At 39.7% G+C, this 16,697-nt stretch overlaps 1 protein-coding gene across 2 annotated transcripts in view; it reads left to right on the top strand.

Moving 5' to 3' along the window:
• LOC139415095 (sodium/potassium-transporting ATPase subunit beta-1-interacting protein 2) overlaps positions 1 to 7,434 on the top strand; it is a 160,614-nt gene extending 153,180 nt beyond the window's left edge. The window contains exons 6-7 of one of the 2 annotated variants that reach the window (XM_071162906.1): positions 3,528 to 3,609; positions 7,273 to 7,434. In XM_071162906.1, coding sequence (XP_071019007.1) covers positions 3,528 to 3,609; positions 7,273 to 7,282 — 92 coding nt within the window. In that variant the 3' untranslated portion in view covers positions 7,283 to 7,434. Of the gene's footprint in view, positions 1 to 3,527; positions 3,614 to 7,272 lie in introns of those variants that run through there. The other variant, XM_071162907.1, reaches the window with a different exon arrangement.
• Positions 7,435 to 16,697: the final 9,263 nt, after the last annotated feature.

Here is a 16,697-nt window from a genome sequence, read left to right as displayed (position 1 = left end):
CATTTATAATTGATATTGATTGCCGTAATACATGTGCGACTTCTCCTTGTTACCGGTCTTGCTTTGTAAACATAGTATGTGTTGGAAAGAATGCATTTGCCAAGTACCCCAGCATACTAGATCAATACCATTTTTCTTCTAGCGATCTCTCTTGCATTCTCTCCATTAGCAACATTCATCACCAAGCAACAGACATAAAGAGAAAGCAGGAACGAGAAGGGATAGAAAGAAAAGTATAGAGAGGGAGGAGGTCACATGAGGCCTTCTCTGTCATTTGGGATTTTTTTTCACTGCATTAATTCAATTTTTATAATTATAGTTATTAAAATTGACTGTATGGTTGGTACAGCAAGCCTTTATTAAGAGTGCTCACCTCCCCTAGGTCCCAGCACAAATGCACTGAAATTATACCTGACTACTGGTTAGTGTGGTCACAACAGAACATTGTATGTGTCACGTTCTGACCTTAGTTCTTTTGTTATGTCTTTGTTTTAGTATGGTCAGGGCGTGAGTTGGGTGGGTTGTCTATGTTCGTTTTTCTATGATTTGCTATTTCTGTGTTTGGCCTGGTATGGTTCTCAATCAGAGGCATCTGTCAATCGTTGTCCCTGATTGAGAACCATATTTAGGTAGCCTGTTTTCTATTGTGTTTCGTGGGTGATTATTTTCTGTCTTTGTGTATGTCACCAGACAGGACTGTTTGGTGTCATTCTCATTTATCGTTTTTGTTGTTTTGTTCGAGTATTCGTTTTCATTAAAAGGCATAATGAATACTTACCACGCTGCACCTTGGTCCTCCTCTCTTTCTCCCAACGACGAACGTTACAGTAGGCCCATTACTTGTCAACAATGCAGATTCTTCCTATGGCAAGATTTTAATATAATTGTTGAAGGCTTTGCGTCTGATAACATGGTAATGCTTCCTAATACAGCTTCAATGTACAGACAGTACATTTTATATGGGAGCTATTATGAAAGACATAACTGAGAGATTCATAGGGTGTGCAGTGAGGTTGCTCCCTCAGGCTAGAAAAAAAATTGAGTGAAATAAGGGATGCAGCGCTTAGTAGACTATTTCCTCTACATTTAGCATGGGAATCTGAGTGTAAAAAATGCAGCGCTTCTCCTGGCTGTGCTGGAGCCCCTGTGAGACAGCCAAAAGGCAGGCAAGAGTGCTGAACCATGACCACAACCGAATGTGAGTCTCTCAGCTACCTGAGATTGCCTATCAGACCACAGCGCTCTCTCTCTAAAAGAACATCTCCAGACATAGCTTTCCCGTCTTTAGAGCCCAAATGTATCCTTCCCTGCCAAAAAATGGGGAGTACCTCAATTTGAAATATTAAAGAGCACATCTTGAATAAGTAAAGGATTCCCTCAGGCATTGTTATGATAAAAGTCATTTGGGTCCAAATTAAGAGCAGGTTCTATTTGCCACTCAATAATGGCTGTTAGAAATGTGCCCTTCAGGGAAAATGAAGCTTTAATTGGAATTTGCACTTGACAATCTCGTTGATGTATTTGATGTATTCCAGAGTTGAAATTTAAAGTACCTGGAAAAAGCCCATGAAGGATAATACTATATTTGCAACGTGACAGAGGAGGTTTGATGTCCTGCATGAAATGATTGCCGAGAGACACTGTTTAATTTGCCCAACACAAAGGAATAATGTTATCCAACAGTGTTCATATCCTCCAGTGAATGAGAATGGTATTGATGGTTTGATCCCTGGGACATGAGGAAACACTGATCTGGGAGCTGTATTGGCTATTACAGCTCCAATTAATATAGTACATGAAGCACCTCAGAGAAGGTAATGAACAGCTAAAACCAATCAACACGCTCACTCCGTAATTACACTTACTATCAAGGGTAATATCCCAGGGTCCATTTAAAAGAAAGGACAGTATTTAAAATGATTTAGTCTCCAAGAGAAGAGGAGAGAGAGAATGAAGAAGAGGGAGGGAATAAAGGTGCTAGAAGTACTTTTTTTGCATTTATAACAAGTAAATGAGAATACAGCTTCCTCTGTTGGATTTGCAATCAGGGTCAGTGTACCAGGAAGTTGGAACCTCATGCATTTCATTTGCCACTGCTTTGTCATACCAACTTGTTGTGACTGCTTAAGACAAAACAATTTGGAGACATAGACCAAGTCGTGCTGACTGCTATTCTTAACACTACTGCCATCAAACCTTCCCCAATATCTTATAAGGCATACTTAATACAGCACAATCATTATGTGTGTTACGTCACCAAGTCACCAATAGCTTATTTTCTCATAATAGCATGGTAAACATAAGTAGCCGGCAGGCATTTAACCATTAGGGCATTATACACAAACATTATTCCCTCCACCAAAAGGAAAATATGAAAATAGCTTTTTTATAAAACACATAATGGTTTGCTTGTGGGCAAAATATTTGCATTTACTCTGCAGAACAATACTGAACATATACACTTAGGTGCTGAAGCTACATTTACTGAAACTAAATAAACAACCTTGTGATGCGAACCTTGACCTTTATTGTATCCTTCATACAGTACGATAGCTTGGGACTATAAGGTTCTATCTGCAAAAAGATTATTCTGAGATAATTGGCTTTAAAGTTCCGAACCATCATTGGTTTGAATGATGTCAGCAATTTTTTATCTTGTACTCTTTTGAACTTAATAACATGAATTGGGGTATTTAGAATACTATATACCTAGAGAAAATTGAACAGAACAAGGGTATGTCAATAAGAACATTTTGATAAAAATGCAGATAAAACCTTATAGTCCCAAGCTTTCGAGTTAGCATTTTGTTGAAACTGCCTGATTGAGATGTGGCCGGTCTCCAGATCTTAAATTGTACACGTTCTGTCTTATCGCTGCAGGTCCTCTGATAAGCCTGATCAGAGTACACAGGTTAATGCCTATAATGAGGGCCAACAAGGATTTAGAGCTTTTGGTGAACATTCCCTAAATGTACCATTATAATGATGATAATGCCAAACCTTCCATCACCTCCCATTCAAGGCAGTAGGGAAGGAAGGGGGCACTCATCAGCTAATCAGTCTTATCTCAGTGTTTCGTTTGTCTTAGAGACAGACTCGGATGCATTAAGACATCGGATCTTATCAGAGGCTTTAGTACCTCCGTCTTTTTGTGTTAGGCCCAGATACCCAGATCTGCTGGGGCTTGAAACTGCTGGCAGACCTCTGTGGAGGGCTGGGCCCTAATCCTGTCCAGTTTGTATTCTGTGTGATCTGCAGCATGACTCCACTGCGGATATCACCAATACCCAGCCTTTAGATGGTCCAGACACTGATTATCCACTGCCTGGGATTATCACAGACACAAGCAGGCACACGCTTATTTAGAGACACGGAAGCACACACACAGACACACACACACACACACACACACACACACACACACAGAAGCACACACATACAGAAGCACACACATACAGAAGCACACACACACACAAGCCTTTGTTTGATCTCACAGTAACCAGATATCCTCTTTCCTTTGTCTCCAGTTGATTTTATAGGAGGGTTTGACTCCTACGGTTATCAAGGGCCTCAGAAGACATCCCATTTGCAACTACAACCCATGTATATGTAAGTGCAATGTAGCTACATCTCTTCACACCTGCTATTACAGTACTTCTGAAATGTTTTCTCCTGGCACCAAGACCTGTCTTGTCTTGGTGCCAAGTTCACTATGTTTTCACACTTGAGTCTATAAATTGGATGAATAGGACTAGCCTATGTGAGGACATTATAATGTAAGGCAGAGAGAAGTCTCATCGATAAATAACGCTAGTGTCAATACAGATAAAGAAATAGCTTGGGTCAACAATGAGGGAGGGAATGTTTGTATCTGGACTAGAGGTCGACCGATTATGATTTTTCAGCGCCGATACCGAGACCAAAAAAAGTCGATACCAATTAAATCGGCCAATTTTTGTATATATTTTTGTATTTGTAATAATGACAATTACAACAATACTGAATGAATACTTATTTTAACTTAATATAAAACATCAATAAAATCAATTTAGCCTCAAATAAATAATGAAACATGTTCAATTTGGTTTAAATAATGCAAAAACAAAGTGTTGGAGAAGAAAGTAATATGTGCCATGTAAAAATGTGTGCCATGTAAAATATGTGCCATGTAAAATATGTGCCATGTAAAAAAGCTAACGTTTAAGTTCCTTGCTCAGAACATGAGAACATATGAAAGTTGGTGGTTCCTTTTAACATGAGACTTCAATATTCCAAGGAAAGAGGTTTTAGGTTGTAGTTAATGTAGTATTTATAGGACTATTTCTCTCTATACCATATGTATTTCATATACTTTTGACTATTGGATGTTCTTATAGGCACTATAGTGTTGCCAGTGTAACAGTATAGCTTCCGTCCCCATCCTCGCCCCTACCTTGACTCGAACCAGGAACACATTGACAACAGCCACACTCGAAGCATCGTTACCCATCGCTCCACAAAAGCCGCGGCCCTTGCAGGGCAAGTGGAATAACTACTCCAAATCTAAAAGCGAGTGACGTTGGAAACAGTATTAGCGCACACTCAGCTAACTAGCTAGCCATTTCACATTGGTTACACCAGCCATTAGGCTGATAGGCTTGAAGTCATAAACAGCGCTGTGCTTGTAAAGAGATGCTGGCAAAACGCGCAAAAGTGCTGTTTGAAGGAATGATTACGGGCCTGCTGCTGCTCAGTCAGACTGCTCTATCAAATCAGACTTAATTATAACATAATAACACACAGAAATACGAGCCTTTGGTCATTAATATGATCGAATCCGGAAACTATCATTTCGAAAACAAAACGTTTATTATTTCAGTGAAATACGGAACCGTTCTGTATTTTATCTAACGGGTAGCATCCCTAAATCTAAATATTCTTGTAACATTGCACAACCTTCAATGTATGTCATACTTACGTAAAATTCTGGCAAATTAGTTCACAATGAGCAAGGCAGCCCAAACTGTTGCATATACCCTGACTCTGCGTGCAATGAATGCAAGATAAATAACTATTTCACCTGGTTAATATTGCCTGCTAAACTAGATTAGTAGTTATAACTAGTGATTATGATTGATAGTTTTTTATAAGATAAGTTTAATGCTAGCTAGAAATGTACCTTAGTTTCTATTGCATTCGCGTAACAGGCAGGCTACTCGTGGAATGCAATGGTTCGAGTGTTGGACTAGTTAACTGTGCGATTGCAAGAATGGAACCCTTGAGCTGTCGTTCTGCCCCTGAACAAGGCAGTTAACCCACAGTTCCTAGGCAGTCATTGAAAATAAGAATGTGTTCTTAACTGACTTGCCTAGTTAAATAAAAGGTATTAAAAAATAATCGGAAATCGGCGCCCAAAAATAACGATTTCCGATTGTTATGAAAACTTGAAATCGGCCCTAATTAATCGGCCATTCCGATTAATCGGTCGACCTCTAATCTGGACTCCTGAAAGGTTAGGATTTGCTTGAGACGAAATGAGGAGAACACAGGAAGAGATGTTCAAACTTGAAAGGATTTCCCTCGTTGACACTGAATGGATCAGAGATATTATTTTATAATCCTGTGTACAGTGCAGGCCAGTCAACATATCATACACTGGGAATAGACAGTAATCCACTCCTACTGTATAAAGAGTTATCCTCAAACGCTAATCTCATAGGTATGTTGAACTGTAGATGCACAGTGGGAAGAAATATAATTTTCACAATGACAGTGATCAAAGTGAGGATGATGCTGTTCATAATGCAACAAACTATTAACTGCACTGGTTAGATATAAAGGTATTACACTACTAATATCTGACAGGATAAAACATCCACCAGCTAGCTATACAATGTAGCATCAGCTGCTCATAGGGGAACGACTGTTTCTTTAAATGTCACCCTTTTATCACATGGGGGTCACACAAGGTGATTGTTTTGGAAATGCATGGCAGGGGTCCAAGCTGTGCTCATGGCCTGGTGTGCCAGATGAGCCCCACAGTGGCAGGAACAGCCAGCCAGCCAGCCAGCCAGCCAGCCAGCCAGCCAGCCAGCCAGCCAGCCAGCCAGCCAGCCAGCCAGCCAGCCAGCCAGCCAGCCAGCCAGCCAGCCAGCCAGCCAGCCAGCCAGCCAGCCAGCCAGCCAGCCAGCCTCTCTCTCTCTCTCTCTCTCTGTGGAGCACAGACGTCAGCTGACTGGCCCAGCTAACCCTGTGACTCTAACACTAGGAGGGGGGACAGACTGTGAAGTCATGCCAGGATTTGGAGCAGGGTGCTGACATGTCTGCTGGTGGGGAGAGGGAGGGGGGTAACAGCCGCTTGCCCAGCCTAATGCCTGTATTAGGATATTCAGGGTGACTACAGTGAAGTGTGTCTCCTAAATATTAACCTGCTGTCTGTCACTCTCAGCAATGTATGGAAAAACAACAGGGAGGGGACAATGAAGTGCACATAGGGGTGTGTGGACATTTCCCATTGTGTCTAATGTGAATGGAATAGGATGGGTTGTATCTGGTCCATTGTGAGATCAGTATTGTACCGTCTGTTATTAGCTGCTGGATGTACAAGGTCAGCTGAGTTCAGGTGGGAGTCTTCTGTCATTTAAGGGAGTAGGGTTTAGAATTGTACTCAAGGTTATTTACATCTCAGTAGTTTGCCAACATAACTTCTCAATTGTGTCATGTAAAAATCTGCCAATCCAACTCAATAATAGTTGGGCATATAGTTGTTTAATTCCAGGGCATATCACATTGCTGTCATCACATGATATTACCTATAATTACATAAGAATAATTTCCTGCATTGCTCAGGGGAAAGTGTATTACTTTCAGTCGGTCAGCATATAACACATATGGCAAATTATGGATTTAAGGGACTTGATATTTGTAACACAGGAGACTGAAACAAACAAAAATGCCATTAAGAGCCATTCTGTGGTTTTATGGCACCCAGTAGGGAAGACAATAGAGATTATTAATCATGGACACCAAGACAATGGTGTGGTAGAGGTGCTACACACCATCTTCAATAGCCAATCAGTCTTCACAGCTGATACCCATTAACAATAGTTCTTATTGGATGTGACAACTGGGAATTACCAAGGTCTTTGGAGAATAGTGGCAGGTGCAATCATTCGCGCTTTGTTTTCATGCCGAGTTTGTTTTAGCATGAGCATACAATATTAGCTTATATTTGAATATATCTGTGGTATTGTGCTTTATTGACACTAATTCCTTTTCCTCTTTCTCTTCCAGGGCAAAGTAACAAAGGACAGCTGCCTTATGTACCAATCAAATAGAGAGCTACCGTTTTAACTTTTTGTTTCATTTCGTAAATGTCTTAAAATAATACAGTGTCTTACAAACTGTGTGGAGGAAGTGAGACTCTACACTTTAACCTCAAAGACTCATAAAAACACTGGATTTCCTTTGTCTCTCTGCTCAGCCTCTGCTCAGTGGAGTCACAGTCTTGGCCTGGACGAGGGGCCAGGCAGGTGCAAGAACACCCTCCTATGGCTGTGTTGACCTTACAGGATGCATATCTCTCCTCCATACTGGTTCTTGCTCTCTTTCTGACAGCTGAATGACTGAAATATTAAGGGAAAAAATTGCTTTGATTCCTCTGGACAGTGTTCAAATGGATCAAGATTCCGGACAAAAGGAATGCCAAGTTCTGAGAGCACTAGTTAAGTGATGTCGCAGAGTTTCAATGTGTTCTGATTAACTTGATTAGAAATACTCTTCACTTAAACAATGTTCAATAACTGATCGATATGGTTTTAGTCATCAGAAGTAGTCCTATTGCCCATTCTAAAGAGTTGATTAGAAATAAATGTACATGTGAACCATGATGTGTTTACAATACACTTTGGCTGTTGGAATTCCATCTTGAGTTGGGCAATTGCATGGGACAAAACTTTGAATATGGAAAAAGCAACCAGTTGCTTTTTCTTATGATGGATGTATTTGTCTTGAAAGTGCCAAGAACAATAGTTAAAGATGAGTTAGACAAAATATTGGATGCTATCTAGAGATACATATTTTTGGAGCTAGTCTCTGGGACATAAATTCAAAAGTTAATTCGGGGATAACACCATATTTGTTTGCATGAGGTGTCAACATCTGTTGAATATTTAATCTCTGAAAGCACTGGACATTATCCCAGACTAGGTAGAGGTAACAGTTGGCCTTTCTGCAGCTGTCTTTGCGCTGTAAGGTTATGTGAATTTGGTGCTTTTCTAAGACAGAGTGGAGTCTTGAGTCTAATGATAAAGAGAAAACTAAATGTAACTTCTTTAAATTCTAGGCATTTTTTAACGTGTGACAGTGTTTACTCTTTTATAGTTCACTAATAAGTTATTATGTTGTGTATAAGTGGGCCTTTCTTTTACTCCTAACTGTACAAAGTGTCAAGGGAAACCTTGGGAACAATATCTTGCTGATAGTCTGGTGTGAGGACTAGAAGGAGATGTGTGGTAGAGTTTGTGCTGTGGCTGAAACTTTGTGCTTTTGTCTATTGGACAGCGCGGGAACCCCGAACCAATCAGGACCGCCTCAGTTCTGTCATCATCGTCATAGCATCGTCATACTGTAACTCTTCTACTGAATGGTAGCCCTGTGAGCATTTTTTTGTATATCTCCCCGCTAAATCCTTCAGCTTTGTAGACCAGAACTCCATATCATAGGACCTCTCTATGTTTTCTATTTCAGTGGTGTGAATCTGTTGGCTCTTTTGTAAATTATTGTAATGCTAACAGGCCTTCCAAGATCTAGAATATTCAAATGGAACCTCGAGATGCATACAATGCTCTTCTAAACTCAGGCAAGTTTTCCTTGCAACATTACTATACACTTACTAATCGTGTTTAAACATCACCATGGTAACAGCACGTAGAACATCTGAAGACATAAGGGGTGCGTTCCGTAAATTCGATCTGGCTATCTACCTTCCGAGTTCAGAGCACTCTCGTCTGAGTGTGGCAGAGCGCAGAAAAACTGATGAATTTACGAACACTCAGCACCAGTTGAATATGTCCGGTGTCAGTGAACTTTGGCAAAAAAAGCGTAATTAAACTGTTGCCAGCAGCACAGTTACAGTCACCAACGCTCTAGATAACATGAAAACAGCATAACCAGCTCTGCTAGGGGGAGTACAATTGTCAGAGTGAGGTGTTATCTTATTTGTCTGGAAGTAGCTAGCAAGCTAGCCAACATTAGTCTAGTTCGCTTGGGTGATTGACTGACATTCTGAGGTCAGAACACTCGGATCAAACCTACTCATCGGCCAGAGCGTCCAGTGTACTCTCTGAACGCTCCAAGAACGTACAATCTGGCAGGCAGGTTACGAACGTACAATCTGACAACGCCCTGAGCGCACTCTGATTCCTAAGCATTATCCTCTTCATAACATTTGTGTCTGGGACAGTATATTGGTATTCAACTGTGTAAAAGCTATATGATCGCTAGTATGCTTCCTTGCATAGTAAATCCAAGATTACACCTATTGAAGAGTCAGTTGTGTTTTATCAGTGAGTTGTTCTAATGTGAGTGGCTGGCAGAGGAGGCTGGTGGGAGGAGCCATAGGAGGACGGGCTCATTGTAGTTGCTGGAATGGAATATGGAATGGTATCAAACACATCACACATACAGAAATCATCAGTTCCATTAATTCCATTCCATCCATTACAATGAGCCTGCTGTCCTATAGCTCCTCCCACCAGCATCCTCTGGGGGATAGTGGATGTATACACAGGTTACTGTCACCCTGTGCCAGATAACCCAGTCTGAAATGTTGAAGACCAACATAACTTACTGCTGCAATCTTACATGACCCCTTCATTCACAGAGAGGATTCAACGTTGTAAATATAGCATAACATTTTCGACCCAGATAAAGTTTTTGACAATATGTTATGTAAGATCTGAATTAAAAATAAAATAATTTGATTGTATATGGCATTACAGTATTATAAGTTCCTATACATTCAAAGGGAGCTGTGTATAATACTGTTGCAGGTACTCAATTGCTCATTGTAGTACATTCCTGAATACTCCATTGGTTGTTTTGTTTGGGTTCAGCGCTGACTTCTACTTCTCAATAGATTTAGCAATTTTCTATTTATGTTACTTTTCAAAATGACTGTAAATATAATAAAATCAAACTGTGGAAAAGGCCAATCCTTTTTCTCATTTGTTTTCTGAGGACTCACTTCCTGCAACGTCTGATGTAATCACTGACATCACACTTTCTAGTCTCATCTGAACAGCAATATGTATTGATACAATAATAGTTAGCTATGCCTAGCAACAGCCTTTACCGCCTGAAGGTATCATTCATTACAATTTCCTACGGTATGTGAGGCAAACTGTTGCCAGCCTCACCTGGTCATCCAACCAAGACAGCAGCATGGGAAACAATGTTTGAAACAAATATCAGACATACTGTAACAACTTACAGACATAGACACACCATAAAAAAAAAGTTTTGTTGTAGACACACATTTCAATTACGGAAACATACAAGCGTCATATATATATATATTTTTTTTAAACGTTAAAAGCAAAAGTATGTAGGAGTGAGACTGTAGCTGGTATTTATTTTCTGAACTTATCAAAGAAGAACAGTAGACTATGACCGAAATGGTCATAGTATATCACCAATGTTTAAGCCTATGTAGAGTCAACGAAGACCAGCCAATAGCACTATAGAGATCACAGTGGTGTTTCAGACGTGTTTGGTTGGTAATAAACCAAAGAGCTGCATGATACACGGAATCAAGTGCCTTCAGGATAGTGCTTGAGGTCTGCATATAAATTACATCACTGTAGTCTAAGAAGGTACGGTGTGCATTCCTGTCTGTCTCTTTTCTGGCCTCCAAAGAAAAACAAGCCTTATTTCAACATGATCTTCTTTACCAGGTTCTCAACATGATTAGTGAAGCTCAGCTTCTCATCCACCCAAACTATAGAACTTCCTTCCAAGCTAGTAATGACATGGTTTTCAGAGTGTTTAGTGTTGGAAAATACAATGTATTTTGTTTTAGAGGAATTCGAACAAGCTTCAAATCGTACAGATTCTGTTGAATGATGTTAAAAGCTGTTTGAGCATTTTCAAAAGCCAAAGTAAAACTGCTGCCACTTGAATGGAGAACAGTGTCATCCTCATAAAAATGTACATATTTTGTCTCAATATCTCCCAATGTTGTTGATCTAGATCATAAAAAACGTTCAATGTTGCTGCAATAGTGCTGTGGCTTGACCTGAAACCTGATTGTATACCACTCAAAATATTGTTTTCCTGGAGGTAGGCCTTAAACTGCTTATTGACTAGAGACTCTAATAATTTTGCCAAAACAGACCATTTTGATATGGGCCGATAGTTATTCAGTGTAGTGGGATCACCTTCTTTCAAAAGAGTGATTTCATTACATTTTAGGCTGAGGTTAAAAATCTATGTTGAAGGGGGAGCAATGATGTCTGCAGCTAATTGTAATACGTGGGGGTTAAGATCATTAGGGCCAGGGGATTTTTTGTTGTTGTACATCAATTGCTTTCAGGGCTCTACACAACTCTGAGACAGAGAAGGGTGAGAAGGACAACCTGGAGAAGGAGTGGATGGGGATATCAGGTAATTTCACAGGGGGCTCATGTTGACCTTTAACCCTATCAACTAATCCACCTGCTTCAAGAAAATGCTGATAACCTCTATTCTGAATGATTTTTTTCTCAGTTACCACCTGTGGGTCTACCAGCAGTTGTTTAGGAAGCTGTGCATCTTTTTTTGCACTCTAAACCTTTCACTACTTGCCAAAATTTGGAAGAATTATTCAGATGGTCAGCAGTAGATTTGAGGTACAGTAGTGGTCTGCCTTCAGCTTTTAGGTCATAGCCACATCCTGATTCCAAAGGTGTTTAAAAGCCATCCAATCATCAGCCAAATCAGACCTTCTTGTTTTAGCCCACATAGCATTCCGTTTCCTTATGATTTCAGCTAGTTTATCTGAGAACCAAGGGTTGTCTCTGCCCTTAATTCTGTATTGGTTGAAAGAGGCATGCTTGTTGCCTACATCCTGGAATGCTTTGTGGAAGTAAGAAAAGGCTAATTCAACATCAGGAATGAATTCAACTTCAACAACTATTCCAGGCTGTTAAAAACATAATGTAAAAATCCATGAATATCAAAGTGCTTCCAGTTTCTTTTCATGTTGAATTTTACCATCCTTTATACAGGCACAGTGATCACTTGATGCAAAAACACCAGAAGCATTAAAACGATAAGGAGTGTTGGTTAAAATAAGATCAATCAAATAGGATTTCCTTGTTACACTGTTGACAATCTGAGTAAGATTTTAGGAGTTACAGAGATTCTTGAGTTGTTCAGAGTTAGATGTCAACAAGTCTATGTTCAGATCAACCATAAGCACAAATTCAGGTTTGACGTGATAATAATAACAAATACAATCCAGAGAGCCAGCAATAGCAGATTGGGGTATAGAAAACAGGAGACAACCAGATTCAAGGATGCACAGAGATTAATATTCAAAGACAGATAAACAAATTGCTCAGGCTTAGTAACAGAAGTCTGAATGGCCGCAGAGAACTTTTATGTATATAGCAACACCACCAAACTTACAGTAGATTTGCGATCTTTGCAAGAAACATTGCAACTATCAATGCCAATGTCTCTGTCAGTGCTAGATTTTTTTTGGACCAGGTTTTAGAAAGCATAAACGTGTCTGGCTCTGCGGTTTTTATCCAAATATTCACAAAATCAAGTTTCAGAAGAAGACTACTTACATTTATACAGTAATTTTAGCATGTAAATCTTGATAGGGCAAACTCAACATTTTCTTTTTAGAGGCATGCCAGCAAAGCCGCTAAACAACACAACACAATAATACATTAATTGCACTATAACCTGACAAATGGTGACAACAAACTGCTAGGGCCTACATAATGTTGTCCCAACAGCAGAGCTTTCTTTTCTGTACCCTGTACTGAATTCTTACCACAGCCACACCTGGCTATCAGCTGAGCCTTGTCTGGCAGCGAGACAGTTCATTCAGCCTCATTTACTGCCTTTTTTAAAAACATAGCTGATATGGCTGACTTGCTTAAACAAATGTGGTTTCTACTGACAATTGAGATGTACAAACTATGGCATAAGGGAACGATGAATGGATGAGAGGCAATCCATAATTTCAATTAAGACATTAATGAGTGAGCTAAGATGGACGTAGTCAATACAACTATTTTTTCAGGACTTTTGAACTGTACAGGGACAGAATTCAGAAAATGGGCCGTTCTTACAGTATTCTCCCTGTACACCAAGTCAGAACCTTATAAGCAAACAATGATCTTGAGCCTTCTTGTATGGGCACTTCTAATGTAAATCTATGGCAGCACCCAAGGGGCTTGACCTTTCTAGCTCTCGCTGTAGATTTTGCAGTGACATAGTGTCCCCATGAGTGACAGAACATTGAGCCAATTATGGCGAAACTACAGATTATATATATATATATATATATATATATATATATATATATATATATATATGTATATATATATATATATATATATATATATATATTTATATATATATATATATATATATTTATTATTATTATTATTTTAGCTAAACAGGTTGGGCTCAAAACAGGGGGGTTAGCCACAGCATTTATGTGTAGAAACTTCAGACCATTTTGACTTTTCAATTCAGATGAGGTAGAAATGTCATGACCTGGGTTAGATTGCACATTTCCTGACAGTAGAAGAAGCAAAAATAATGGCAAGTCAAGATTGTATTTTACAACATTTGGATTCACAGTCGGTACTAGAACCATAGTGCAGAGGAACCAGTTTTTAAAACAACGTATTTCAAAAGGTTCTTATAGTCCAAAGACATGGTTAAGTACCGAAAGAACAATCCAGACAATCCATGTCGAATGGGAGAAAATGTGTAGAGTTCTACAGTGCAAAAACGGGGAAAAGGTATGGTTTTTCCCAGGATGAAAAATTTGAAAAACACCAAACATTCACCACATTTAAGAGGCATTGGGCCCCAAATGCATCATCCTCAGTGTAAGATTCTATTAGACCTCAGGATAAGACCCAGATGCAGACAGTTCGAAGTAACAAAAGTTTATTACAAAAACATTGGGCAGGAAAACGAAAGGACAAGGGCAGGCAGAGGTCAGTAATCCAGAGCAGAGTCTGAAAGGTACAGAATGGCAGGCAGGCTCAGGGTCAGGACAGGCAGAATGGTCAAAACTAGAAAACAGGGACTAGAGCGAAAACAGGAGTACGGGAAAAACGCTGGTAGGCTTGACAAGACGAACTGGCAACAAACAAACAGAGAACACAGGTATAAATACACAGGGGATAATGGGGCAGATGGGCGACACCTGGAGGGGGTGGAGACAGGCACAAAGACAGGTGAAACAGATCAGGGTGTGACAGATTCAAGGGTAGACAATAGCAAAAATAGCAAAAGCAACATGTTCGTTTGAGAAATAACCATTAAAAGTTTTCTAAGACTCCGATCTAAAATAATAGGCCTATGAGGTTGCATGCTAATCACAAATAGGCCTAAGCTAGAGTACATAAGCTACAATAAAATAACAATAAAGGCCAGGTAATACAAATAAACGTGTATACAAGTTCCTGAGTAAAAGTCCACATGCGAGGGTGTGAAGCTAACCTGATGCTGTCATATATAATTTTGCCTCTATTTTGCTAAACGCTCCACTCTAGTGTAGGTTGTTTAAAAGACCCATGTACTTGCCCTGTACCAAGTATAATGCTCTGGCAGGAGGCTATTGATTACATCCCTCGCATCAAGCACATGCGGAAACCTGTGGATATAAAGATTTTTATCTCCTATACATATGTCTGCAGGTTTACCTTTCACTTGCCTGGGTTTTCTATTAAATATTACTTTATGAAAGAAAGCAAGGTGTGACGCACATTGTTACTTGAGACCCTGAGACCTATACAGCTTTCTATAGTAAACGAAGCTTGCCATCTGGTAGAACAGGACATACTCTGCTTCCACACTGGAAACTGGATCATTACCCAATAAGGCATTTGGAAACAGACAAACATTTCTTATATAATACTGGAGTTGAGCTGTGCTCATGGGGGAAGAAATCAATGCTTGACACTTGCTTTTTTTAATCTGATCTTTGCGTGTGTCTCTCTAAATATACACCAATTATGGCGAGGACGCTGTCTTTACTTGGAAACCACAGAGGTAATGTTCACAGAGCAATGGCCCCAACATACAGAGCTGACTGGAAGTTCACTGATTGCTCAATCTCCCTCGAAATTAAATGTCAAGGACTCACCAATATGCACAGCCATCTGTTCAAGAGAATATGCAGAGTATTCTCTTTTAAAAGCTCCAGCAGAGTAAAACTGCAGCCTGGCTCCAAGCTGACCAAAGAGGTGCCATCATGTGACAGATCATTGTAAGAGAGTCCTGGGAGACCCTTCGGTGTTAGACAATGATGAACAGGAATAAAAGCATATAGGCTCCTATGCTAAATAGTGCTGAGAACATCAGTGACATCTTAGAGCTCTGTATGTGATGACATTTACATTTTAGTCATTTAGCAAACACTCTTATCAGAGCGATTTACAGGAGCAATTATGATTAAGTGCCTTGCTCAAGGGCACATTGACATATTTTTCACATAGTTGGCGGGATTCAAACCAGCAATCTTTCGGCATTCCTAGCCATTAGTGTCTGTCTCCTCTTTACCTCCATCAAACATTCTGTCTGGACCTCCTGACACAGGAACCACATGTAGTGTAATGTACAGTACCAGTCAAAAGTTTGGACACACCTACTAATTCTAGGGTTTTCCTTTATTTCTTACAGTTTTCTACATTGTAGAATAATAGTGAAGACATCAACACTATGAAATAACACATATCGAATCATGTAGTGACCAAAACAGTGTTAAACAAATAAAAATATATGTTATATTTGAGATTCTTCAAAGTAGCCACCCTTTACCTTGATGACAGCATTGCACACACTTGGCATTCTCTCAACCAGCTTCATGAGGTAGTCACCAGGAATGCTTTTCAATTAACAGGTGTGCCTTGTTAAAAGTTAAATTGTGGAATTTCTTTCTTTCTTAATGCCTTTGAGCCAATCTGTTGTGTTGTGACAATGTAGGGGTGGTATACAGTAGATAGCCCTATTTGGTAAACGACCAAGTCCATATTATGGCAAGAACAAATAAGTAAAGAGAAATGACAGTCCATCATTACTTTAAGACATAAAGGTCAGTCAATACAGAACATTTCAAGAACTTTGAAAGATTCTTAAAGTGCAGTCACAAAAACCATCAAGCGCTATGATGAAACTGGCTCTCATAAGGGCCGCCACAAGAAGAAAAGAATACAGAGTTACCTCTGCTGCAGAGGATAAGTTCATTAGAGTTTCCAGCCTCAGAAATTGCAGCCCAAATAAATGTTTCACAGAGTTCCAGTAATAGACACATCTCAACATCAACTGTTCAGAGGAGACTGTGTGAGTCAGGCCTTGATGGTTGTTGCAAAGACACCATTACTAAAGGACACCAATAATAAGAAGAGACTTGCTTGGGCCAAGAAACACGAGCAATGGACGATCTCCTCATGTGTGGCTCATGTGATGGTGCTTTGCTGGTG

This window comes from Oncorhynchus clarkii, chromosome 8 (genome assembly GCF_045791955.1).
Source record: "Oncorhynchus clarkii lewisi isolate Uvic-CL-2024 chromosome 8, UVic_Ocla_1.0, whole genome shotgun sequence".
In the NCBI taxonomy this organism is placed as follows: Eukaryota; Metazoa; Chordata; class Actinopteri; order Salmoniformes; family Salmonidae; genus Oncorhynchus; species Oncorhynchus clarkii.
Note: the sequence above shows the minus strand (reverse complement) of the source record. Positions and strands in the feature narration are given on the sequence as shown.